Source organism: Quercus lobata, chromosome 2 (genome assembly GCF_001633185.2).
Source record: "Quercus lobata isolate SW786 chromosome 2, ValleyOak3.0 Primary Assembly, whole genome shotgun sequence".
Lineage (NCBI taxonomy): Eukaryota > Viridiplantae > Streptophyta > Magnoliopsida > Fagales > Fagaceae > Quercus > Quercus lobata.
Genome location: NC_044905.1, coordinates 96,107,296 through 96,132,893, shown reverse-complemented (window position 1 = coordinate 96,132,893; position 25,598 = coordinate 96,107,296). Strand labels below are relative to the sequence as shown.

Here is a 25,598-nt window from a genome sequence, read left to right as displayed (position 1 = left end):
AAAAATTTTAATATATTGTATCAACTATACTTAATTAAAAAATAATCACATTATTTTGAGAAAGGTTTTGGAACTAACACTTAGAAGTCTCATCTACTTTTTTTTTTTTTTTTACTTGACCAAAAAAAAAAAAACCATCAATTTTTTCTCTCTGCTACTATTTATATCTAAATTTTAAGCCTATGATCCATACCGAATTTTATTTCTTAAGGAACACGCCCTAATTCTCAATAAACAAACAAGAATAGACTACAAAGTACAAACTATAAACAATTGTAATTGCAACTAAGAAATGTGACTCAAACCACATTTAAGCAGTGTGCCTTCTTATTATCAATTTAATCGTCATGTTCAATAAATATCAACAATTATAATTATTTATCACATAAGAAGGATCACATCAACACATATTTTTCGCACCTTAAATTACTCATTGCTTGAGGCACCAATAAACCCGGAAGCCAGTTCCTCTCTAAATAGTATGTGAGCTAGTCTTCGCAATAAAAAGGAATATATAGGAAATTTTGACTAAAAACTGATTTTGATACAACAACAAATACACTGTTACTGAGGAACAGAAATATTATTTACAATACAGGCCCTCAGGTAATACGCCTGCTTTACATGAATCCCAGCTATACCTAAATGGAACACAAGGCACCAATATCACTCTCCACAGATCATAGCTGACTGAAAAGGGACCCTCTTAATTTCCACAAACGTCGAATAGTCCTTGCTCAATGGTTGTTTCCATGGTTCCCCATCCATCTGCATATACGCATCTTTCCACTCTCCACCTCTAATTTCCAATCGAATAGCTGCAGCCTGAAAAAATGAAAATAAAATTTAATTGATAAGCACTGATATTTGATTGAGAGGGCTCAACCATAAACGCTATCACAATTATAAAAGAATATGTATAGCGACACAAATTTTTCCCAAACTTGTGAGTGATGGAAAATAAAAAAGCTATTAGTGAACAGTCCATGTGAAAGCAATTGTCCACCACTAACAATTTGACATCTCAACAAGTTGTGAAAGAAGTTGAGTTGATAGCAAAGTTGATTGAAAAAGCATAGAAGTATAGAAGAAATTTATCTTGTTATTTATTAAATTCGTTTAGAACTTGGAAAGCTCTAATTGAAAATAAGAAATTAGGATTTACAGTGCCAGGGAAGTCTAATATACAAAATAACTGCTTCAAATCCAAATAAATAGAGGATGTAAACATAAGGCTAGACAATAAAAAACCCTAATCTTGATATCCCCAAATATGGAACATACCATTTGATAATGCAATAAAGTTTTTAAAGCTCCTAAAATAGGCAGGGTCTCTCCTAGAAGTATTTTGCATGGTCCCTCAAAGTAACAGGCAAAGAAAATTTTAGTTTTGGTCCAAGTTAGTAGGAGATTATGAAAGCCTTGATGCCAGCAACAGAACGGAAGATATTCATATTCCAGAGGGTAGTGCTCACTCTGAACAGGGAACAGCAAGGATATCAGAGGTAAATGAATGGACAAAGGTTTTGTAACATAACACACTTCCATGTGGCATGATTCAGGAGTGTGAGCAGAACTGAAATTTTAAATATTGAAGGCTTTAGTATACCAGAAAGGAAGAAACTTGTGTATTTCAGTATGATCAAAGATTAGTATATAGCAAACCCAAAGGGTAGTAGAATTGGCTGGGGAGTGGGTACCACACCTCATGAAGCAGAGGTCACTAGTTTGAATCTCCTCTTCCCTCCCCTAGGTACCAAAACTTCTTCATTTTTTAATTTTTTAAAAAAATAAAAGATATATATCTCAGACCCTAGCACACACATCTATATAGGGGAGTACATTTTTCAACAGCTACTACAAATTCTTGAATCTTACAAATTCTGAAACTTTGAAGGATGAACTAAACATGATGCATTGATGATCAAGAGACGTGTCTTTGGCCTCTTTTTCTATTAGAAAAAACACGATACGGTGCTTGGTTAAATAAATCCTAAAGCACCCTGATAATTTAGAAAAAAATGGGAAGAAACTAGAAGGGCTGCCATGTCAGCAGCTCCACTCCCACTATTTGAAGAAAATATCTAGGTACGTAACCCACTAATGATTAATAAAATTCTTCAAAATTGCATCATAGTGACATTCCAATATTAAAAGTGCTCTGACCAGTGTTAGATTGTAATGGCTGCATGTTTGCACTTGAGTAATCAGAACTTTACAAAATAGCATAAACAATAAGAATTTTGAGTTTGATACTGCACCTGGGCAATGTGTTTGGCAGAGATGAGTTCAACCATAACAAAAGATGCATGCCACCCCTGCTTTAAGCCAAATATTTCTAGTAAACCATCATCAGCATGGGCCTCAACAAAGCCTCTCTGGTAATAAACCAAAAAAAAAAAATAGAGTAAAAGTAAGCATCCAACGCGAAAGGACCAACACTCTCTAAAAAGTATACTTTCACCAAGGAACCATCAATTTGACATTTGACTGTAGAACATACTTGCATATACAGAGTAAGAAAGACCAAGTGGTTGAGAAACAAAAGAAAAGAAGCAGGCATTTATGGTCCAAAGAAAAATAATAAAAGAACTTCATAAAAAATTTATAAAAAAAATCAATAAAGAAACAAAAGCTAAGCATTGACTCCTTTCAAAAGGAAGGAGGTGCCATTTGAGCACAACAGATGCATTTCCATGCATCATTGTAGCATATTAATATAAGATAATACGTCCCTGAAAGGGCTGATAAGCTACATAAAGCAGAACCATGTGATGATACCTTTTCCAAATAATTTGGCTTCAAATTACCCCATGGATTTCTTCCACTTCCGTAGCTATGAAGATTCAGAGCAACTATTGCCCTTACACTGGAAGAAAACAATATGATATTAGTAAGCCAAATAAAGCGACACAACAAACAAAAAAACAAGGGCATCCTACTCCACTAGAGGTCTGATATCAATCTAAATTTAATAATATAGATTCAAGTCGGAAGCAGAAGGGGGAACCAACAAGAAGAAGAGATATATACATGTACTCATAATTAGATGGTGGCAACTGAAACTGATGCATTGAAACAAAAATCGTTCTGATCACGAAATATTAGTCTGCGTCAAACAAAAGTTTATCATAAAACTTTACCTTGCGGGGACTGGAATCTGCTCCCATTCTGAGCAATTGACCTTTTTGACATGCATCCTTAATATGTTCTTTAGGCCCCTACAATGAGAAAAGGTTTTAGAAAATACTTCTTCATTGAGAATACTAATTACCATAGGAATGGTAATTGCCCAGGCATAACATAGTCCTACAAACAGAATCAAATTACAAACAACTCTATAAAGGAAAGCTTTTACATTCTTCAAACATTCTTGAGACCCCTACAACAAGAAAGCGTTTTAAATCCCATTTAAGGAATGATAATTTGCTAAGGAAAAACAGTCCAAATAACAGAATCTTACTGCGAACAACTCTATGAAGGAAATTTTTACGCCATGATAATAAGGCAACAAGAGAATTAATGAGGTTAGTTTTGGTTATATCTTTTTTATTTAAAAGACATTGCATTAAATGATGTTCCCTTAAAAAGCTAGATATTCTAAATAGGACCAACAAAATGAGACAGAGGGATTACTTTTCTTCCTACCTTAAACCATTTAAACTAAAAATTGAAATTCTATTGAAATACTTCTTCCATCCAAAGGAACCAATAAAGATTGACCCTCATGTAGGAAGATAATACAAATCCTATCCTTGCTGAACGGCACAGCCAAGGTATTTCCTAACAGCAGCCTGTAGTCCAATAATTTCTAAACGAGAGAATATTAAACGAGAGAGAGAGAGAGAGAGAGAGAGAGAGAGAGAGAGAGAGGAGCTCTAGCCAAATAATCAAAGTAAAAGAATCACTCCTGAGAGAATATTAAGGAATTGAATAAAACAGCCACCCATTGCTTAAACAAAAATGCCAAATAACTCAATTCTATGACTCCAAATTATTAGGCATGCGCTTTTAATAGGAAAGAATTCAATTTCGTTAATAAAGAAAGAAGACCTTGGGCTTACAATGATGAACACAAAGGATCATAAGAATACAAATAAATCAAATGCTCTAAGAGACCATCATTGATTAGTTTATATATATATATATATATATATATCACAAACAATGACAGTTTTATGCTAAGAAATATAACCCATCCTCCTGGAGAATTAGAAATATGACACTATTTTTTCTGCTGTTAGAGATAGGCCTCCATATTGCCCAAGGGAGACAGGAGAGACATGCAAAAATGCTATTTGATCAAAACTAAAATGAACAAGGTTAGCAAGTTGCCTTTTTCAGTATTTAAGTCCCTTAAAACTTCCAAAGAAACTAAGATAGAAGATTTCAAGGATAAATAAATAAAGAAAAAGGAAAGAAGAAGAAAACATGAAGCTTTATTCCTCCCTTTTGGAAAGGTGTAAATCTCTGCAAAGAAGGGAAATTGAACCTGACAATTCATTAATTGACCTCATTAATGCTCTCACCATTAACATTATTGAACCTTTACCCTGTGGAAGTAAAGCATAAAATATGTTCAGCAATTGCAACCCCCAGTTTAAGAAAATTCAGGCCAAATCTCTTAGCATCCCAAGTAACTTCATAACTATGACGCTGATACTTCTACAAAGTAATTTTACCTCCAAAGTAACTAATCCCTAGATATGCTTTGATTTCAAGCTCTCAATAAGTGATTTGGCTTTAAGAAGTTCAAAACTACTAGTTGAGAACATATAGTGGAATAAAAAGCCTGCATTTCAAGCCAAGCAAAACAAGATGAGAAGACTATGGTTCTAGTCATCCACAAAATCAAGAATGATTTCTTCTGAACCAGGAAAAGATACTATATACAAATACACTTCCGTTTAATTACAGTTCTAATAACATGTTCCTTTCTACACAGCGCTCAAAAGGCACTTCCTCTAGTGTTCATTTCAACACTACAATCAAATTGAAAAGAAATTCTACTTAGAATAATAAACTGTCCATTTGCTTTGAGACAAATTAACAAGCAGAGACAACCATCAAAATAAATATAATCAATTCTAGTAGAGAGATATCTGACCTTAAACTTGGATCGCTCGAGCAAGGAGTGATGAACCAACCTTGAGCACAACTGTAACCAGAGTAGATCAGCTGTAATAACAAATGGATTAGTAGCAATCTTGTATTAGTAAGACCTAATATATAACCCCATCGAACAATTTTAAGAAGCAGAGTCACATATATTGGACCATGATAATAATATATAATAATGAAAACAAGTTGCATCTGAACACATGAAAACAAAATGATATATTTATATATAATATATGTAAATTGGCTGTTCCAAAAATAAGTTTTTCTGATTTATCTTTTTTTTTTTAAATGTGTTTTGTGACTTCTCTATTTCTCAACAAAAAGAAAAGGTAGGAAACGCAAAAACCAAGCTTCAATCGATATCTAATCGCACTTAAAAGATTAAATTTTCTGATTTCCTACATTATCAATATAAAAAAAAAAAGAACAAAATACAAAGGAAAACTTCAAGTGAACAATCCTAAGCACTTAAATCTAATTGCATACTTCAACCAGTCTATTCTATCATCCTGGCTGTTCTGTTTTCTAGTCCTTTCTGAAAACTTGTTCCACCTCAAGATTCTTTACATTTGGAATCTAAAATATGGACGGAGGAGTTCCTTTAAGTTCGAGAGCATGTGGCTTTAAAAAGATGTTTTCTAGAGAAAACTCATGGCTAATGGAACAGTTACAATTTCAGCAGTTAAGTCGTATGCGTTTTCTTCTTTGAATATTTTTTGGCTACATCAAACTCATTTGACCAAGTTTCAAATTATTTGGACAACATATTTGACATTTCAACATTTAAGTCATTCTTCTGTTAAGGTGCAGCATGCAGGAAGGAACATATTTCTGAACTCTGGAAGGAAAACAAAATTAGCTACATAGCAATTAAGTTACAACACCCAACACATTTTCTACTATTGCATAACATAGATATAAACTCATGTCTAATTGGGAATATATTTTCTCATCTTGTTTAAAACATGTACTAAAGAAAACTAATACCAGGGAAATTAGTAATACAGAAATGTTAAATATATGTAAGAAATTGTAAATTACTTCCCCACCCCTGATATTCATATTCGTTCAGGTTCTAGACAAGGCCTACATAAAATTCCTATATACCAAGTAGCAGATTAAAAACTGACATCCACCTACCAAAGTGGCCCAGCACAATTAAGAGTCTTCAAGGTCTAAACTAAATCAAACTGCAATTTTGATCGTATAACACCTCAATGCATATATCAAACTCAGAGATAAAGCAATCAAGACATTCAACCAGACCTTATTTGCAACTGGACCATGTGCAAGGTAAGGTTTTTCATTGCGTAAATGGTGGAAGCCATAAGCAACTTGGGCATCCATTCCTGCATGAGAAACGGATAAAACATAAGAAGATTCACGATAACAAATTAAAAATTCCTAAGTACAAAGAATCTCAAAATGGTTGCCAGTCAGACCAAATGTTTACAAACAAAACTCTTCTTACTATTGCAAGGTTTTTTTTTTTTTTTTGTTTTTTTTTGGGTGTACATAAAAGCATTAATTTAAGGGAACATGTTTGGTACCCTAAATAGTAGCAATGATCCTGAGATTCAATCTACTCTTAATTTTACAGTGTGGTTTCTGAACAAAGTTTGCAGTAGAAGCAATGATTCAATCATTCTTCATTGAACATGATGATTTCTAAGAGTTCAGTTCCTAGGTGAAAAGCCAAAGGAATCAAGATGGATATAGGGATGCACATGAGCACCACTAAGGAATTAGCTTGGCACACAAAAGCCTCCTTTGGTAAGACCCGTTTAATGAATTACTAGGTGCTCCAGCATTCTAGATTTAAATTCAATCCATGTTAATGAGCAGAGAGATGAGCATATATCATAGAAAGTTACCATTCTCCCACCAAGTCAAAAACCATATGTGCACCAAATTTAATTCAACCAGTCAAGTTAACATACCAATGCTATAGTAATTATAAAACACTCCTTCATAGGAAGTCACTTTCTCAGGCAACGCCCCCTCAACTTCCAAACCCTGCGGTTGCAAAAAATCTTCCACCATTAAAATCAAAGACATGTATCACAAAACAATCCAAAAGCAAAGAGTCTCAATTAGCAATAAAGATGCATTAACAAAAAAAATGAAACATGTGCAACAAGATTTATGAACCATTTGACTTAAGTATCTAAATTATTCCATCTTATTTTCCCAAACCAACTCTGACTACTCTCCTCATAAACTCTTCAATTGCATATGCAATGAATATTCCTTTACACCAAGGACCTGCCAGTTCTTGCCAATGAAATACTTTAACAAAAAAAAAAAGTTCTTGCCAACGAAATGTTCATAACAGACTGACTGATATATTTCCAGATACAACAATTCTGGTAGCGGGAAAATACACATTGACCAATATTTCAACTCAAATGAGATAAACCTAAAAGATATATGTATATATTATGACCTATTTAGAAAATGAAGAAATTAATCCGAAATTTCAAAGTAAAAGGCATTGGAGAGGCCTTCTTCAGCATACAATATCAAGGTCACTTTCTATACACTAGTATCCAAACAATGGAATCAACACGTGCTGTTTTCTAGGTTTTCAAAATCTCATTTAAATCAGTACTTTTAAGTATAAACAAGTTTATTAACAACTCAGGAATCTTAGTTACATACACAATGCAAGAAAAAAAAAGGCTGACATGAAACAGGCTTTCAACTGGCAACAAACTTTAGTATCACCAGCTTTCAAAAATGGAATTCAATGCTTCATTTTGAAGCTTTCCCATTATCCTTACTAGCGTGTTCAGTAGGGAAGAAGGAAAATTGGAAGGATAGAAAATAAGGATTGGAAAGTGAGAGAATGAAGAAGATAACAATTTTCCTTCATGTGTGTTTGGTAGAAGAGATAGAAAAAAGAAATGATAGAAAATAGATACTATTTTACTACGTTAGGTTGAGAAGAAAAATGAGGGGAAATAAATGACAATTAGGCAATTTGTTTTCGAATTCTTGTGGTGACTGGGTAAACTAGGGATTCTAAAATAGGACAGATTAGAGAATTTTTCTGTGTGCTTGTGGTGGGTTAAGGTTTAGCAGGATTTGCAGATTCAAGGTTTAGAAACTTTGAAAAGAAGGTTTGCGGCTCAAGAATAATTAGGGTTTTACAAGGAAGAGAAAAGATTTGATTTAGGGTTGAAAGAGTGGTAAGAACAAACAAAAATAAAAAATTTCTGTTATCTGGGAATAGTGGGCACGAACAATATGCGTGAATAATACCGTGAACAATACAAATGACCATAAAAACCTAGTTAACATGGGCTCTTATTCTTGGGCTCTCCCTTAATCTTAAGCTTTCAAAGATGATATTGTTTCTCTAACCACAAAATGGTTGCGCCATCAAATTCCAACTATGTTCTCCACCCAAATAGAAGGCAACGAAGGAAATCCTATAGGTTGCAATCAGAAATAATTCAAGTAAATCATTTTTCAAATAAAGGTCCTCACACCAAAAATCATGCCAAAACCGAATTCATGCACCATCCCCCACAAAGAATTTTATATAACACAAAAAAGTATCCCAACCTCCTTGAATGCCCCAAAGACAAAAACCCCTATGAACCTCTAACATAATCCATGATCCAGCCCCCCCACCCCCCTCTTCCCCTAAGCTTCACCATATTTGGGAGAGATAACACACCTTCAAAGCTACTCCCTCTCTACTCCAAATCTCCATAACCATTTGCCTAGGAGTGCCTAATTAAATGTGCTTGACTTATGCATCCCCAACCCTCATCCCCTTGAAAGAGAACACACAATACCACAATCAACTTAATGAAACTTTCCAGCAACTTCCATATCCACCCCCCCCCCCCTCTCTTCACAAAAATCTCTTTGAAGTTTCTCCAGTCTATTACAATACAAGTGCGTATTTTAAAGAGGGGCATTAAAAAAATAGGCAAAGAAGAAAACATACTCTTAATCAAAGTGAGCCTCCTCCCTTTGAAAGATAAGTCTTCTTCCATCAAGCCAGCCTGCATTCGACTCTTTCAATAATCTAATTTCACCCGCTCTAGCATTAACTTTGGAGCCTAGTGGCAGTCCGAAATACAGCATTGGCAATTGATCCCACTTACAACACAGGATTAACACAAGCTCCGTTATCCTTCTTACTTCCCCTATTGCCACTAATTCACTCTTACTCAAGTTAAAACTTATCTCTACCTCACAAAACAGAATTGTATCATCAGCAAACAATAGATGAGAAATCTCCATAGTCCCTCTCCCCCCAGCCCCCAGCCCCCCTCTCTTCCCCCACAACCAAGATAACAAGTTTTTCGAGGCAAGATTCTCAAAAGAACTGATATATAATAGGTGATGACAGACATAAGATTATCATATCAGAGAGTTAACTGGTATAAAGCTGAATTTGTTTAGAGTGGGGCAACAACTCTGAACGTGTATATGCACATAATATGATTTGATAGATAAATATCACAACATAAACATGTGCAATAAGAAAATAAAATATAAATACACACACACATATAGATATATATATATATATATATATTTAATGTTTAAAGGGTAAAAATCATTCAGCACAAGCAGCTAGCCAACTAAAATAGTACTATAGTAGAATATGAAGTAACTAGATCAGCAACCTCATCAAGAGAACAATCTTCTGTGTGCTTCAAAGAGTAGGGTGGATCAACAACTTCGCCATTTGGCATTGACAGCAGAATATGCCAACTGCAACATCAAAAACAGATTTTAAATAACTGTTAGCCACATCAATAAGCCATCGTAAAATAGTAATTACCAAAAACAAGGGTGACCATAACAAAGTGACGCTAAGATAACTATTTGATCATAAGAGAAACAAATTATATGATTTATACTGGCAAGTGAAAGAACTATTTAAAACATAATAGAGCACTGAAGATATTTTACCATATATAAGAGATCGTTGTCGAAACCTTTTTTGTAATTGTTGATTTTCAACAATCACTTAAAGACCAGAAAATGTATAACTATGTTTTATATATCTTTATTATATTGTTTGCACTTGTTATCACATAACTAGTAAAGGGCATGCTCAGCAATAAACTTTCTTGTATAATAAAACAAATCCAGAGCCACCACCTAATGCTTAACCATTTATGCTAACTTTAAGAAAATGAAAAATAAGGATGAATTGTTCACTTCTTTCTTATACTTTTTGTCAAATGAACATATGATCAAGTACTTATTCTACATTTCACAATAAAAGTAATGATAATTTCAATCAAATTCTACTGGTTATGTAATGAATTACAATTACAATTTTTTTGCCTTTTTTATAGGTAAATTATAATTTTTAGCATTAAGGTATATATATGAGCTTTGTCATGAGATATCGCTCTTGAGCCCAATGTCCCAAAGCATTAACCTCTTTCAATTTCTAAAACTTATTTTTAAAGTAATATGAAATTTCATTAGAAAGAGGAGAAATCTCATCTATACAGGAAGTGTAATCTTAAGTCATACAACTTGCACATATATTAATTTCTGGCGAGGCATAACTAATCACCAGAGAAATTAATCAGCATCACAACCCCTAAAAATCAGAACATAGTGTAAGTGAGAAAGTCAACCTATCCAAACGGCAGACATCACCCGTACTAGCCCGGTGGAGAGATCTTTTGACGGCTGATTTCCATGCAAAAGGAAACGAACCACCCTGACAAAAACACATGCAACTCAAACCCATAGCTCAACAATCATAGCAAAAAATCACTTGGAAAACCCGAAATTAAAAATAAAAAAATAATAATTTAAGAAAAACTACCTTGGAATGCAAAGATTAGAAAGGCTTACCCAACCAAAACTCCTAGATAGATCATTCCCAGTACCAAGTGGAATAATTCCTACAGGAGGAAACGGCTCCCTTTTCTCTTTTTTAAGCTCTCCCAGACTTCCCAGCACCCAACCCACTGTTCCATCTCCTCCAGCAACCTATTCAACAATCTCACTATATACATATCACATTTCATATGAATAAAATCATTATTATAAATTATTGATTATTAATTAAATTCAGAGGAGCACGATATGCACCAGTCAAAAAGAGTGAGTTAATTCAAGTTAAAACAAACAAAAAAACAAGAGCTTATCAATTAAAAAAAGTAACACAATCTGTCGAGAATCAATATCCGACCCACAAATTTTTGGAACATGTCAATTAAGGAAGTAACACGAGACTAGAGAGCATCACTTCGGATAACATAGAATGACAGAAAAATTGTAGGATTGATAGCAGACCTCACGAATTTCTAGACATGTCAATTAAGAAAGTAACAAAAAAGAAAGAGTATGACTGACTTCTGATAATATAGAATGACACTAAGCCAAGGCTTGATTGTTCAAGTTGTTGAGGTTGTTGATTTATATCAGTGTGAAGATAACATACCACAACTCTTAACCTTTCACGAGTGTCTTTGGCACAAGAGTCACCAATCCCAGCCAACATCTCCAGACATTTCAAACCATACTGTACAAACTCATGCGGCTTCACATCCTTCAAATCAAAAACCTGCATTTTTTTATTTTTCCAAAAAAATTTCCCAATTCAAAAAAAGTTCACAACCTGTTCGACAAAATGCCTCACAGAAACAAACAAACTCTACTTTGCATTTTTCCCATACCTGTTCTTCGGCAATCAATTGAAGCAGCCTCTCTTTAAGCTCAGGCCCGTGTCTACCACCGCTACGAGCGTTGATGAACACGACGATCGGAGCCTCGGGCGGCCCGACATTGAGGTCGGTCCGCTCGTGAAAGCGAGCCTCGCCGGCCGTAGGGTCTTGGAGGCGAATAGCGTCGCGCATGGCGAAACGAAGGTACTGCGGCATTACTAGCCTCCGCCGCAACTCTTCCTTGTCGATTCTCATACCCGATAACCCGCACCCTCGAATCGAGTCTATCACTGACCCCCTTGTCACGACCCGAGTCGCCGTTTCGCCCGAACCCGACGCCGGTGATTCCATTTCGGTTCTTTTTTTTTTATCTCTCTCTCTCTCTAAGACTATTATTGAATTTTAGTGCGCGTTAGTTTCAACTTTCAACTTTTTTTAAGTTTTAGAGGGAGCTGAGTAAATTATAATTGGTCATTGGATTGGATTTTTTTGTGTGGTGGTGTTGTTGGGGTGGGGACCGTTGTTTTTTTTTTTTGTGCGTGTGTGTGAAGTGTCAGAGAGATTGCCCTTCTGGAGTTCAGTTATTTACTTAAGGACCAGCTTTACTTTGGTTGTTGGCTGTTGGGTTGGGTGTGGGTTTTTCTCGAAAGTGTTCCATCACTTAAAAGAGTTAAGAATGCCAACTAATTCCATAATTTTTTGTTGGCAATTTTCTGTCTGAACAGTAAGTGTTTGTTGCAACTTATGGATAACGTCTCTTTTATTTTGTTCTAGATCCAGTTAACGGATGTCTTTTCGATCCAGTTAACGGATGTCTTTATTACCATTGTTAATAAAGTAAAAAGTTTTAATACTATTTTAATAAAAAAATATAAAAAATCTGTCATAAAAATCAGTTTTTTTTTTTTCCTTCAAAAGTTTAAAAACCAATGTTTTGAAGGCATTTGTTAATATTCATTTTTGTTCTAATATCCTAGCAGTACAATTCTTGGTTGGTTTGGCAAAATTTTCTATATTTGGTGTCTGATTAAGAAAAGCTTATTTAGTTGATGTTGAAAACTTCTTACTGAAAATGTAGAAAATAGGTTAAAAAGTAAATTGAATAATACAGTGAGACTCATGAATAATATCATAGAACCTCTAAATAATATTAAAAATAAGATAAAAGTGTAGATAAATGGAAAAATTTAGCTCCTCCCACACAAACACTTGAAAATGTGTTGTGTTTAAGAGCATCTCCAACAGAGCATGCATAGCTAAAATTTAGAGAGTAAAACTAGAAAAAAAAAAAAAACTGTGCTCCAACAGCCTCTCTAAAACTGGTTTTTTTTTTTTTTTTGCTCATAAACAGTAACTCATCAAGTCAGATGAGTTACTATTCATTCTTCAAATCTTTTTTTTTTATAATAATTAGGTGTTGAATAAAAAAATGTTAGAAGATGTGTAGTTGTTAAAAAAGAATAAATAATGAATGAATGAATAATATTTAAATGATATAGAGAGCCCGTTAGAAAGTATATTTAAAAAAGTTGGTAAATAAAAATAAAAGTCACTGTTTATTTTTCAAACAATACAAAAATTTCTTGATTCTGTTGGAGATACTCTAAATACTTGTAACATAAAAGTACATTTGTTGATCTGATGTAAGCATTTCTATTCAAGCAAGATTCCTATTTGTAACAATCCAATGCACACAATATCGATGTGGTCATGTTTTGACGTGTGCCATGTCCATGATAGGCCCAATGCAGGTGAAAAGGATATCATGCACCCATTATATATAGCAAGCTCTCTCATAACATGTGCAGTCTACCAATATGTGGGGCACACGAGTAGTGAGAGACCAACTGTATTCAACAAATATAAGATATCAATGCAATTTTGTACTAAATGCAAGTTAAACCCTCCCTCACTTTATACAATTATACATACCCATATTTTTCAGTTGCAGCTTATATTTCGTGTCATTGCTCGCTGCCTTGCTTCTATTTGTCTAGATATGATCCTCACAGGTTCAAGTGCTTGAAGAGTATCTACCGAAGCAAATACAATTACCTCGATAATATATTCTTTTCATTCTCCCTCTATGTTGAATTTGGTTCTTTTGGGAATATTGTTGATGATTATTTTATATATAGTTTTACTTTGATAGTATTCTTTTCAATATTCATTTTTGCCAGCCAATATGTTTCTTATATAACTTGCTAAAAGATAATTATTCTTTTTTAAAGAAGTATTAATAATATATATATATATATATATTAATTACTTGATATTGTAACTTGCATTTTGGCAAGTAGATGTGTTCATTCCTAACTGAAATTTGAAAACTTGCAGTTGCAAGTGCATTCTCATTTGTTTCCTAAAACTCTGAAAGCACGTAGTATTTTCACAATTCAGAATCAAGGCAATGCTGCGTGCACCAAGTTACATCATATGTAGTAGTATAGAAGTTTCCCTAACCTATCAATAAAAATGTGTGAAAGCGACAATGTTAACTAAGATTTACTTATGTGTGTGTGTTTAAATAAATTTATTTTATTTATTAAATAAAAATACGTTTCTAATCGAAAAAGAAAAATATATATTTGTACCTTAAGAATTCTGAAACATTGAAAAATGAATTCCGGGAAAGAGAGCCATCAATTCTTTAGGTGTGATTTGATTTGTAGCTGAAGAAAGAAATAACTTTGTGGTAGTGTAGTTCAATGAATCTATCTTACTACTACTACTACAACTAATTAATGGATATATCTCATGATGGCAGCCTGGCATAAAAATGTTGGTCACTTGTCAGACAATCTTCTATTGGATTCCCCCTCGTGCTCAACATGATATTGATGTAATATTCTTTTCCCCTTCTCCTCATTTTTTGTTGCTTTTTATTATTAAGAAGATTGGAACAGGGAATCGCTGCTTCATCTTGACCACGCAATGCCCATGAGCTTGTTCATTATCACACTCTTGCAGTCACATGCACAATAAAGAGGAAGCTCATGACATCTTTTTTTTTTTGAGACAGGCTCATGACATCTAATGCTTTGTCTATAATCTAATTTGTTAATTTCACAACTTGCTAAGTGAAGAACACTCAGCATTTAATTCTTGCAAAAAAGGCATTAAGGGCCGAATTTTGCCCAACCAACACCAAAAATAGTATACACAAGCTTATCCATTTTTGTAAAGTGTTTGTACAAATATACACAAACCTTGTTGTGCATTTCAAATTTTTATTATTTCTTTGCATATTCCAAAAATGAAGAAAAAGAGTGGGTAATTGTTGTAATGTGTGAAGAGAAATAAACAATTAAAAAAATCAATAAAATTTATATTTTAATGAAATAAATTTTAAAATAAATAATATGATGCAAGTGTTTTGAAAAAGTGGTTAATTCGACTATAGGGATGAATTTGGGATGAGTTTATTTGCTTCAACTTATTTAGTTTTTAGTTTTTTTTTATACTATTCGTGGGTCCTATTGTACTTTTTGGTACTATTTATAAGTTTCATTGTATTATTCAACTAACTTTTAACTCTTTTTTTCTACACTTTTAGTAAAAAAAAAATTACGTTTCAGCTAAATAAATTGTTCCCAAATAGACCCTAAATAGTGGTTGATATTTTATATCTTATGCAATTTGATGATGCTGTGATCGTCAGTCGAGTAGGTTCGTCCAGATAGGTCAGCACGTACTTTGTCTTTGTACTTGCAAGGTCTTGAAAGGAATCCTCTCTGAGTGGTCATCGATATGGTGCCGGCCATAGAGTCTTCGATGGTAAAGTTAGTGAATGGAAGCTAAGAGAGATTATGAGGACTAAGAAATATCAGTGCTACAGCGTGTATATAAAAAATGTACCTAGTTTAGTTCTTGTTTAGTTATGAAGGTGTATATATATATATTTCCCTTACTTGTAGCTGTTGTGACTTTTATTGTAGCTTTAGTGCTTCTTTTGTAACACCTCTGAGCTCATTAATGTGGATCTTGATGATCCAACAGTCTGACAGCTAGTTTGTAACTATATGAGATATTGAATTCTCCTCTTTATGACTTACATTCCCTCATCCACGAGGTTGAAGAGTAGACGATGGTGCTTGATGGGTTCGTCTGGGCAAGGATATTTGTTGGGTCTATCACTTTATCTTGATCACACATGTCAACAAACTAAGAAATTCGGCGTTAAGAATGATTCTGTTCATAAACTAAATTAATACACACCCGAACAAAAAAAAAAAAATATATATATATATATATATATGGTTTTTTTTAACAAATATGAATTATGAGCACATGCAAGGTTTCTCCCTCTCTCTCTCTCTTGTGGCAACTAATAAGCGTGGGGCCAATGGCTCTCTAGTAATTTTGGAGACAAAAGAGGGCAATTAATAAAGAAGAATATAGAACACGTAGCGCGTTGAATATACCCGATCTATGCCTTCATGATGGGCTTGAGACCAGGGTCGGGTATAGTGGTCCACGCGGCTGATGACCGTTGATTCGTTTGTGGGGCCCACCCATTTAATTTCCAAACAGTTGAACGTTGATTCAAACTTTCAAAAAGTCAACTTTGTCCAATTTTCTTTGTTTTAATCTCGAAGCATTTTGACCCTAAGTCACTCTCCAATGTTGTCTTATTGGCTGTACATTATCTCTTTCTGACTCTGTGTTTTTAGTTGGAACAAGTTCTGCGGATCCATCCATGGAATTAGAATATGCTTTCTCCACGATATGACAAAATCCTTAACTTATGCTAAACGTATTTTATCTTAATGTATGCTAATCCAGCAAGCAATTGAAACCTGGATTGATTCTCTTTTAATGTGCTTTATTATTTGAGCAATCACCTTTATTCTGAGTATATTATAGTTTAAATCTCATAGTTTAGGAATCAATTTCAAATTTAAACCTCATATTTTCACAAGTTTCAAATCAAACAGTACCATATGATGAACAAATGTGTCAATTATATATGAACATATTTTGCTCTAAAGTCTAAACTACACAATGTTATTTTGTATAAGTGTTTTTCATTAATAACATAATGAGTTTATGGTTTAAATTGAAACACTAAATAGTAAATACTATTGGAAGTGTTGGATTGGTTAATACGAATTAAGCATGTCGACTTGTACAAATGGGAGAGGAAGTTTGACACAATTTCCATATGTGTTTGTAGACAATTAAATATATAAAGCATAATATATAGAAATAAATCAAATGAATTTATTTATCTAACATTTGACAATTGAGAATAAGTTTAGGGGAAAGAGAAAAAAGAATCTAACATTTGACAATTGAGAATAAGTTTAGGGGAAAGAGAAAAAAGAATGAATAATTTGGAGAGAGAGACGTTTGATGAAAAAAATGAAAGACTTTTATTTGGTAAATGATAGAAATATATATGATGATGCAAAGGATCTTTTATTTCTTCCATTTACTAGAGTTGTGCTGTTGTGGTGCAATGGGTGTTGTGGTATCAATGGAAGGGTAGAATCTCAAGATTTATGCCTATGACTGGAGATGGTGCGTTGGTGAAGCAAGAATCATGGACCTCGGTTTGAGAAACCGCACCTTTCCATACTGGGTTCTCATCCTTCTATCTTTGGCCACTTCTCAATTGGACGATCTTGGTTGGACGCTATGAGATGAGGTTGATTAGTGTAGTTGGATCATGGATGAACGATACTCATCAATATATATATATATATATATATATATATATAAAAGAAAGCAAAATGTTTCTTTCTTTGTTTTCTTTTTTTACTAAAACATGAACCACTTTTCCAAGAAAACTGGATATGAGAGACAATAGTTTATGATTTGCAATAAAGTTTGTTTAAAATTGCCACATAAAAATGATATAGTGCAATAGGACAAACTATGGAGCTCTCCCTTCCACTTGGGAGACTTTAGCCAACTGCATAAGTACCCAAATGGAAAGCCCTACCCAAGTTACATACTATCATTAAAAAATTGATATAAGATACAATAGTTTAAGATTGCAATATAGTTTGTTTAAAATTGCCATATAAAAGTGATATTGTACAATAGGACAAACTCTGAACCTCTTCCCTCCACTTGGAGGACTTAGACAATTGCTTAAGTACCCATATGAAAAGCCCCGCCCAAATTACATATTACTTTTTAAAAATGGATTTGAGATACCATAGTTTAAGATTGCAATATAATTTGTTTAAAATTGCCATATAAAAATGATATTGTACAATAAGACAAACTATGAACCTCTTCCCTCCATTTGGAGGACTTAGACAATTGCTTAAGTCCCAAATGAAAAGCCCCACCCAAATTACATACTACTTTTCAAAAATGGATATGAGATACCATAGTTTAAGATTGCAATATAGTTTGTTTAAATGGTTAAAAATGAAAGTAATTCATTATGCGGTTAAAATTGTGTAAGGAACAATATTGAAAAGATAAATGTAAGAAAGAAAAAATAAAGGAAATAGGGAGTTGATAATATTTTAAAACTAAACTATTTAAAACTCCAAATATAGTAGTCTAAGGATTTAATGTGAATGGTGAAACTTGGAAACTTAGGTCATGTGGGTGGCACTTGTAAATGGCATCTATGAATGCATTCATCTGCCATTATGGTCATTGATCCATACTAGACTTCCCACTTTAACCAAGATTTCATTGAAGCCCCCTTATGCACAGCCGAGGACATTTATTAATTAAGCTCAAGTACTATAACAAGGCCCATGATTCTTTCCTTCTGAATGTATCAAAGTGAGCATGGAAACCCGTTAGCCTTGCTAATAGCACTGTGCACCATCGAGGCATCGATGTGCTGTTGCCTGCTTGGGAGTAGCTGTTAACATAGAGCTCCAAATTGTCATCCCAGAGAATAGTTAAACCATCACCTCTGCCACATGAACTTGACCCAAAAAATAAAAATATAAAAAACAATGAAGCAGCACTCAAAGAAGAAACCTATGAACCAATAAACGCACCCAGGCTCCCAGCTTCTAATAATTGAAATTAGAATGAAAATAAAACTCTGGCCAGTAATATAACCAAAATGCTATTCCCAGGCCTTGCATTCAGCTAAAAATTGCTTGGGTAGCCACTCATTTCACAAAAATATTTGGAAATCAAACTTGTTAGGAAGTTGACAAAAAGAATTCTAAGTAATGAAACAACATCAGGTCTCAAAGACCTTTATGAAACCTAAGTTTGTCACTCCATTCTGAGTAATTGCAGCGCTTTTGATGATTGTCTGGGACATCAGATGAAATTGTGACTTTCTCAACAAGGACATTTCCATTGCAATCAATTCTATATGAAACATCTAGTCCTTCCAAACTCAAGTGATAAATTATTTCCTCGATAGGAGAAGCCTGATCAGTTATGTGGGTAGATGCTTTCTCATCTTGGTAACTGTCTGAATCAGAGGTATTACCCAATGCTATACCATTTTCTGTCTCAACACGATAGTCATGAGGTCGATTTCTCTGAGCCAGTGACCGAATATCCCATGAAAGCACCTGCTTTATTAAACTTTGGAACTCATCTGGTGATGCATAAAGTGACTTCTTTTCCTGGAAAAAAAGGATCACAATATTTAAATAAAAATTAGAAGCATAAAAAGGCAGAGGTTAATATCAAAACAAAATGCCAATTAACTACATTGATAAGATGCAGTAGAAGAAAGTAAGATACATAGGTACATACATAATCTACTACTTCAGGGAAAAAAGGTGGAGAGATTATTTCTTGAACTAGTGTAGGCGTAAGGTCTTCTCATGCCTCTATAAAATTTATAAAAAAAAAAAAAAATGGACTACTCATGCCACATAGCCAGGCTGAATGAGTTTTAGTTAATGAACTTTCTAATCATCTTTTTTTTTTCTCATTTTCTTCATCCATTTTTCAATTTACAAACAATATAAAATCCAGGCCCCAAGTAGCACCTAAACTGGATGAATGCTGTCCATATCGGTATTAAAATAATCAATGTGTTCCAAACTCTACCACTGATATTTCTTAGTTATTACCCCCACACCATAGGCTAATAGGTGATTGGTTTTTTTGCTAAGTAATATCAATAGATGTGTTATATAGATTTGACTGAGATAAAGTTCTAGCTACTGTTCGCTTGATCAATTCTTAAACATTGTATATGTTGGGAAGCCGCAACTGATATTCTATTATTATATAGTAGAAAAGAAGAGAAAAAGGAAAAAAATTATTATTATTAATTTTTTTTCCTTTTTTTCTCCTGGCAATCACGTATCCTTTCATAGATGGAAACAAGTAGTCAAAGAAACCTTTAGAAATCACCAATGGGAACATTTGATGATTTTTAGTAACACCAGTAACATCTACCCTGCAATTAGCAAGATGATGTATCTACAAGAGATTAGTTCGCACCTAAGAATAAGATAATTTCAGGCTAGAATAATTAGTTTCTCTTATTACTTTGGACAGTCATCATAATATCAATCTATTCCACAATTATGTATTTTCAACAAATTACTGAAGACTGTGCCTATCCTATTGTCAGAATAAGTAGAACATTTAGTGAGGTTGTGTGGAGAAATGGCCATAAGCATTACTTATAAACCTCGCATGTCTTTATATATATAAGCATTACTTATAAAAAAAAGAAAAAAATAATAATAAAAGAAAAGAAAAAGAGGATGTTAGTGGTAGTAAACCTGGCATGTCTTTTACCTCAAGCCCCACTTATTTCAATGGAATTAATGTTTTATTTTGAAGGGCAAACTACTATATTGTTTTTCTTCTTATTTGCATCCTGTATTATTCTTCTCCTTTTTTTTTTCTTTTTTTTTTTTTTTTGGAAAATTTTATACACAAGGAGAATGGTGGTGCCTTACATAAAAATAGAAAAAGAAAAAAAGAAGACATATCCAGTGCACAAGGCTCCTGCTTATGCGGGGTCTGGGAGGGCCGGTTGGTAGATAGTCTTATTTTTGGAGAGGTTGATTCAAGGAATGGTGGTGCCTTACATATTATTGAAAAAAAAATAGGTGACTTTTTTGGGACTACAAGCCAAAGCATGGCTAACACATGCTTAGCAATTAAAATGCAGCTACTGCTGTTAGCCCGATGTGGCTGCTGGAACCATAATGACTTTTGATCGACATAGTCCTATCTCAATTTAAATCCTGATTCTACCTTTTCTTTTTGTATGACATTCTTCCCTATGATTTCCTAATTGGCTGCAAAATATTGTATTATTTTAGCTCAAGTTGTCGCCTATCTGCATAATAAATCAATGCAGAAAAGATGCTGCAAAATTTTTTTATTTTATTCTTGATTCATATAATTTTTTGTATGTGGTAGTCAGCCATGCAATCCATGTGCCCAAATGCTAGTAAAGAATATTAAGAATATTCTAAACCATCCAACCATATAATACAAAAAAATATTTCAAGCAGAACATTAAACCACTCACTGTTTTAACCCAACACTCAGCAAGAGTGTAAGGGAAGTCCTCAGAGAAGCTAACAGAAGCTACTGCTAACAGATTGTCCCCCTGTGCATACAAAAATGTCAATTGACAACAAAAAGGAATTACCAATAATGCATTACCAAAACAAAAAGCTGAGAGGGGGGGGGGGGGTGTTGGAAGGGAAAAAGGGGGAAAAGCAAACTCTGAGCCAATATTAGATAGACGATTTTAATCTTCAATATAGCTTTCACTCTCAAAGGAAAAGTTAGTATCATATAGTATGTGGTTGCTAAAGAACTAGAGGAGATAATACCGATACCCACTTCGGCACTCTTGCTCCTTCAATGCTATCACAGTAGGGTAGATAAGGTTTGATATCAAGCACGGGCTGTAAATAAAATTAAACAATGAGCTTGACTTAGTGATTTAAATCATCAACATCACATATAGATGCATTTACTTTAAAATTATACCAAAGAAACAAGCAAAGAAAGCCAGAGTCTAAATTAGTGTGGCTGGCAAAGACAAACAGTGGAAAACTTACTGTCCCATCAACCAGATCCACACCAGAGAGAAGAACCATATTATCTTGTACTGCCTCCACCTACAGTACACAGAATCTAGCTTTATTAAACTAATTATATTCCACTTCTTAATTTCCATACTTGTCTTTTATTTAAAGAAATAAACTTCTCACATAAAAATTGGAAAAGAAAGAAATCATATTAGATGTAACATGGTGAAACTTATTTAAAGAACACACACACACACAAAATATACATAATGTGTGTGTGTGTGAGAGAGAGAGAGAATGGCAGGTTTAAATAATGGAGAAAGATGTTTTAGGACTTTGTGCTACCTCCATGAGATTTCAAACCTCTAATTTGTAACAAGGTTATATCTGGAATTCTTCTTACAATTATACAGGTAATATTGTTTGAGAAAATGATGCTCACCCTAAACATTAATTAACATTTCTGAAAAGACAGAACCTAGAAATGTTGGGAGCCAAATTTTCACAGAATTTTTAGTATCTCATACTTATGGAAAGTTCAATTCCCCTCCTCTGAACTAAATTTAAATTTATATCATTCTAGGGAAAACTATATGCATCTTTGCCTTTGTTGAAGCATACAAGAGATGTCTACACACATGTAACATTAGTCCTTACCTTAGCAACGGTGAGTCCAATAGGGCATGGCCGATGTGGAGATCGTGTAGCAAAGACTCCCATCCTTCCACCTTTCAATCTTGGTACTCTCACCTATCCATCCAGCCAACCTTTTATACAAGTTAAAAAAGATATAGAGGAAACAATTATTAGCATGCACCATTGTTAAACAGAATTTAAATGGTAGAGCCACATACCTTTGCTTTGAACCTTGATTTAGATGGTTGCTTCCACAAATTCTCCAGATTCGTATTTAGGTGAAATACATATATAATCCAGCAATGAGAGTATTCTTTAAGACCCTCAAGGGATGCAGGGGGAACCCGAGATGGATCAAAGATCAAACATGCCCTAGCAAGGGGTACAAGTAAAGGTTGCCTGGGTGTCCCATTCCTGCACAAACAAAAACTGAAATAATTTTTGGGACATTAAAGAAGCAAAGACATGCATAACTATATGGCCATGTTTATTAAGCTTTTACCAAATGCATAGATAACACACAAAAATTGCACATTCAATAAATGCACAGGTTTTCATTAAAGAACTTTATCATGAATATAAAAGGTTGATGGCAGTAAAGTGAAAATTAACTTCAGATTCTCTGTCAACATTACTGGCTCTGAATAGCAGATCTTCTGATCAAACTTGAACTCTTCTAGAGATTAACAAGAAATCTACCTTATTCAAACCTTACTAAACAATTCCATTCCAATCTCCTGCCAACAATTATTCTCTGGGGATAAAAAGGAGCAAAGCGCTCATGTGAACATCCAGTTCCCTTACAGAATAATGATAGCATGTCTACTTATTTTATGCCCCTTTTATGTTAGAAAGTCCTTATTTTCTATTGAAATGAATATATCCCTCAATAAAACTAGCAAAATGCTCTTGTATATTTCCAGTTTCCTCACAGAATAATGATAGCATGTCTACTTAGTTTATGCCACTTTTATGGAATAGAAAGTTTTAATTTTCTATTGAAATGAATGTATATGCTTTTAAAAAAATTTAAAAACACATTCCACCACCTTTAAATGCGACCCTAGGGGAAAAAATTTCTTTAAGAACAAAAGAAAGGATAAAACTCTTCATAGCTGGACATGTTTATTTAAATAACTGATGATATAATTGCAAGCACCTAGTAGAGTAGCATGACTGGATGATACCAATAGGTGCCATGGGATAAGCAGACAATTCCAAATTGTTGGCCTGAGGGTGTGCTAGCCCCTTCCTTAATGCCTACAAAAATAAATCAGTAAATAACACGAGGACATAACCTAGCACAACAAACACTTGTAATGAGATACAATCAGCCCAATGGTAAATAGTTACAGAATTGCTGGGTCATCAACAACACAGAAAGAAAGATGTAAATATGCAACAACAGAAAAATCACAAAGATGATGCCACAATTTTTATGTTTTATTTTTTGATTGGTAAGTTACGCGTGCACCCAATGGATCTTGAACCCACGAACTCACCCTCCACCTAGACCTCATCGAATGGATATTATATCAACATTGAATTTATAATCACAAGATTTTCATCACCAAGGATGAAAACTAGACTCTTTTAAGAAATAGCTGACAAGGATCTTGTTGTTACAAAACATTAAACCTAACTCATGATCTATGAGATGAAAACAACAGAAAAGATCGACACACATGCACAAACTCCATATTTTACGTGGCTCACCCAAAACTAGGGCTAGGTCCATGAAGGTGCTAAAGTTTCATTATGAAGACTATGACAGGAGTTACAATGAAAAGCCTAGGGCATCTACTCAAATACCAGAAATATCCCCAATGATTGCATGGATATTAGCCCCCGAACTCCAGCATAACCAACATAATAGATCAAGCACCACACACATCCCATCAATCATATAGAATATGACACGGCAGTAGGAGCCTTGGCAAAGAAAAAATTAAAAAAACTCAACACTAATAGCATCTTGCAAAGCTCCAGGGAGGATGAGACATGATCCCTCTAGCTTGTTTGAGTTACAGACTATCACTCCCAAGTCCCAACAAATGGTTTTCATGTAAGAAATTCTTCCATAAGAATACAAACACACAGTTTTTTTTTTTTTTTTTTTTGGTTCTTTTTATTATTTTAAAGTACTAGTGAAACATGAAGTAATGAATACTCAGTGGCGCATTACAAAAGTAATACCATTACTCCCACAATGAAATTAATCAAACAGAGTAACAGGAAAAAAAAATCATTAAAAACACAAAAACTATTTTAGTGGAAACTGGAACAAAATAGCTATCAATTTACATTAATCTCTGCCTGAATTGGACAGCATTATCTCCAACAACAACAAAAAAATTTCGAAGGACCCACGTGAGTTTATTGACGATAAGAATACAAATCTACAATTAAGCACCTTTAAATGATCCCATATTCGTTTTTGAGTCCTAACCCACAAAATAAATCTGCATAAAGTATGAAAATTTATCAAGAGGAAAGAAGAAGTGTACCTGCTGAGCTCGAATACGACCTTGCCTCTCAGCACAACATTTGTCCATGGAGGACTTGAGAGATTTCTCGAGCTCTACCACCTTGGATTCCAAACTCCTAGATTTCCTCCTCCACATATAGAAGGAGAGGGCTGTGGAAGCAGAGAGAGCTGCGGCGAGAGCTAAGGTTATGGTTGCTGTCAATGTCAAGAACTTTGAAGATTGGGAGGAGGCCATGGGAATATATGTATGTCTGTCTCTTTAACTCTGTCTTGAGTTGAAGTTGGATCTCTATCCTCTCCCTTGTTTGTGTGTTTCTTAAAAAAGCAAAGACTCCTTGGCAGTCAAATATATATACTATGTTTGTTTTCTATTTTCCTCTTAGGGTTGCACTTGCTAGGAAGTACAACTGTACAACAGAACAAAAAAGCCAGGAAGACTGGCATCCTTTGCCTAAAGTATCAAAATAATCCTTAAAAAAAATAATTAAAAAAATCTAAACAATGTGTAGCACTCAAAAAAAAAAAAAAATTTTGAGGGTATGAACAGGTGAGTGTAGGCCCAAACTCAAACATAACACTATAACAGGATGTACCAATTATATATCTTCTGCGTATGGATTGGACTAACTTGAAAATAAGCCCCCCCAAAAAAAAAAAAAAAAAAAAACCTTGCCACTAGTCCATGGCCCAAATTTCTAAGAGAGCTTTAATATATGACGTCTACTCTTGATGATAATT

The 25,598-nt window shown here is 34.0% G+C and overlaps 2 protein-coding genes across 2 annotated transcripts; both read right to left on the bottom strand.

The window, feature by feature from the left end:
- Nucleotides 1-295: 295 nt before the first annotated feature.
- On the bottom strand, nt 296-12,234 carry LOC115977361 (diacylglycerol kinase 4-like). The gene is made up of 12 exons (XM_031099185.1): nt 11,793-12,234; nt 11,558-11,680; nt 10,966-11,103; nt 10,743-10,828; nt 9,771-9,858; nt 7,062-7,137; nt 6,388-6,470; nt 5,108-5,178; nt 3,144-3,221; nt 2,782-2,869; nt 2,262-2,378; nt 296-825 (listed from the first exon to the last, which is right to left on the bottom strand). The coding sequence occupies exons 1-12, from the start codon at nt 12,129-12,131 to the stop codon at nt 667-669; spliced, it is 1,446 nt and encodes a 481-aa protein (XP_030955045.1). The 5' UTR covers nt 12,132-12,234; the 3' UTR covers nt 296-666.
- A 6,506-nt stretch (nt 12,235-18,740) lies between these two features.
- Nucleotides 18,741-25,272, bottom strand: LOC115977360. Its single transcript, XM_031099184.1, has 8 exons — nt 24,880-25,272; nt 23,532-23,632; nt 22,591-22,786; nt 22,394-22,486; nt 21,767-21,826; nt 21,536-21,610; nt 21,226-21,306; nt 18,741-19,345 (listed from the first exon to the last, which is right to left on the bottom strand). Exons 1-8 carry the CDS (start codon nt 25,093-25,095, stop codon nt 18,956-18,958), a joined length of 1,212 nt encoding a protein of 403 aa, XP_030955044.1. The 5' UTR covers nt 25,096-25,272; the 3' UTR covers nt 18,741-18,955.
- Nucleotides 25,273-25,598: the final 326 nt, after the last annotated feature.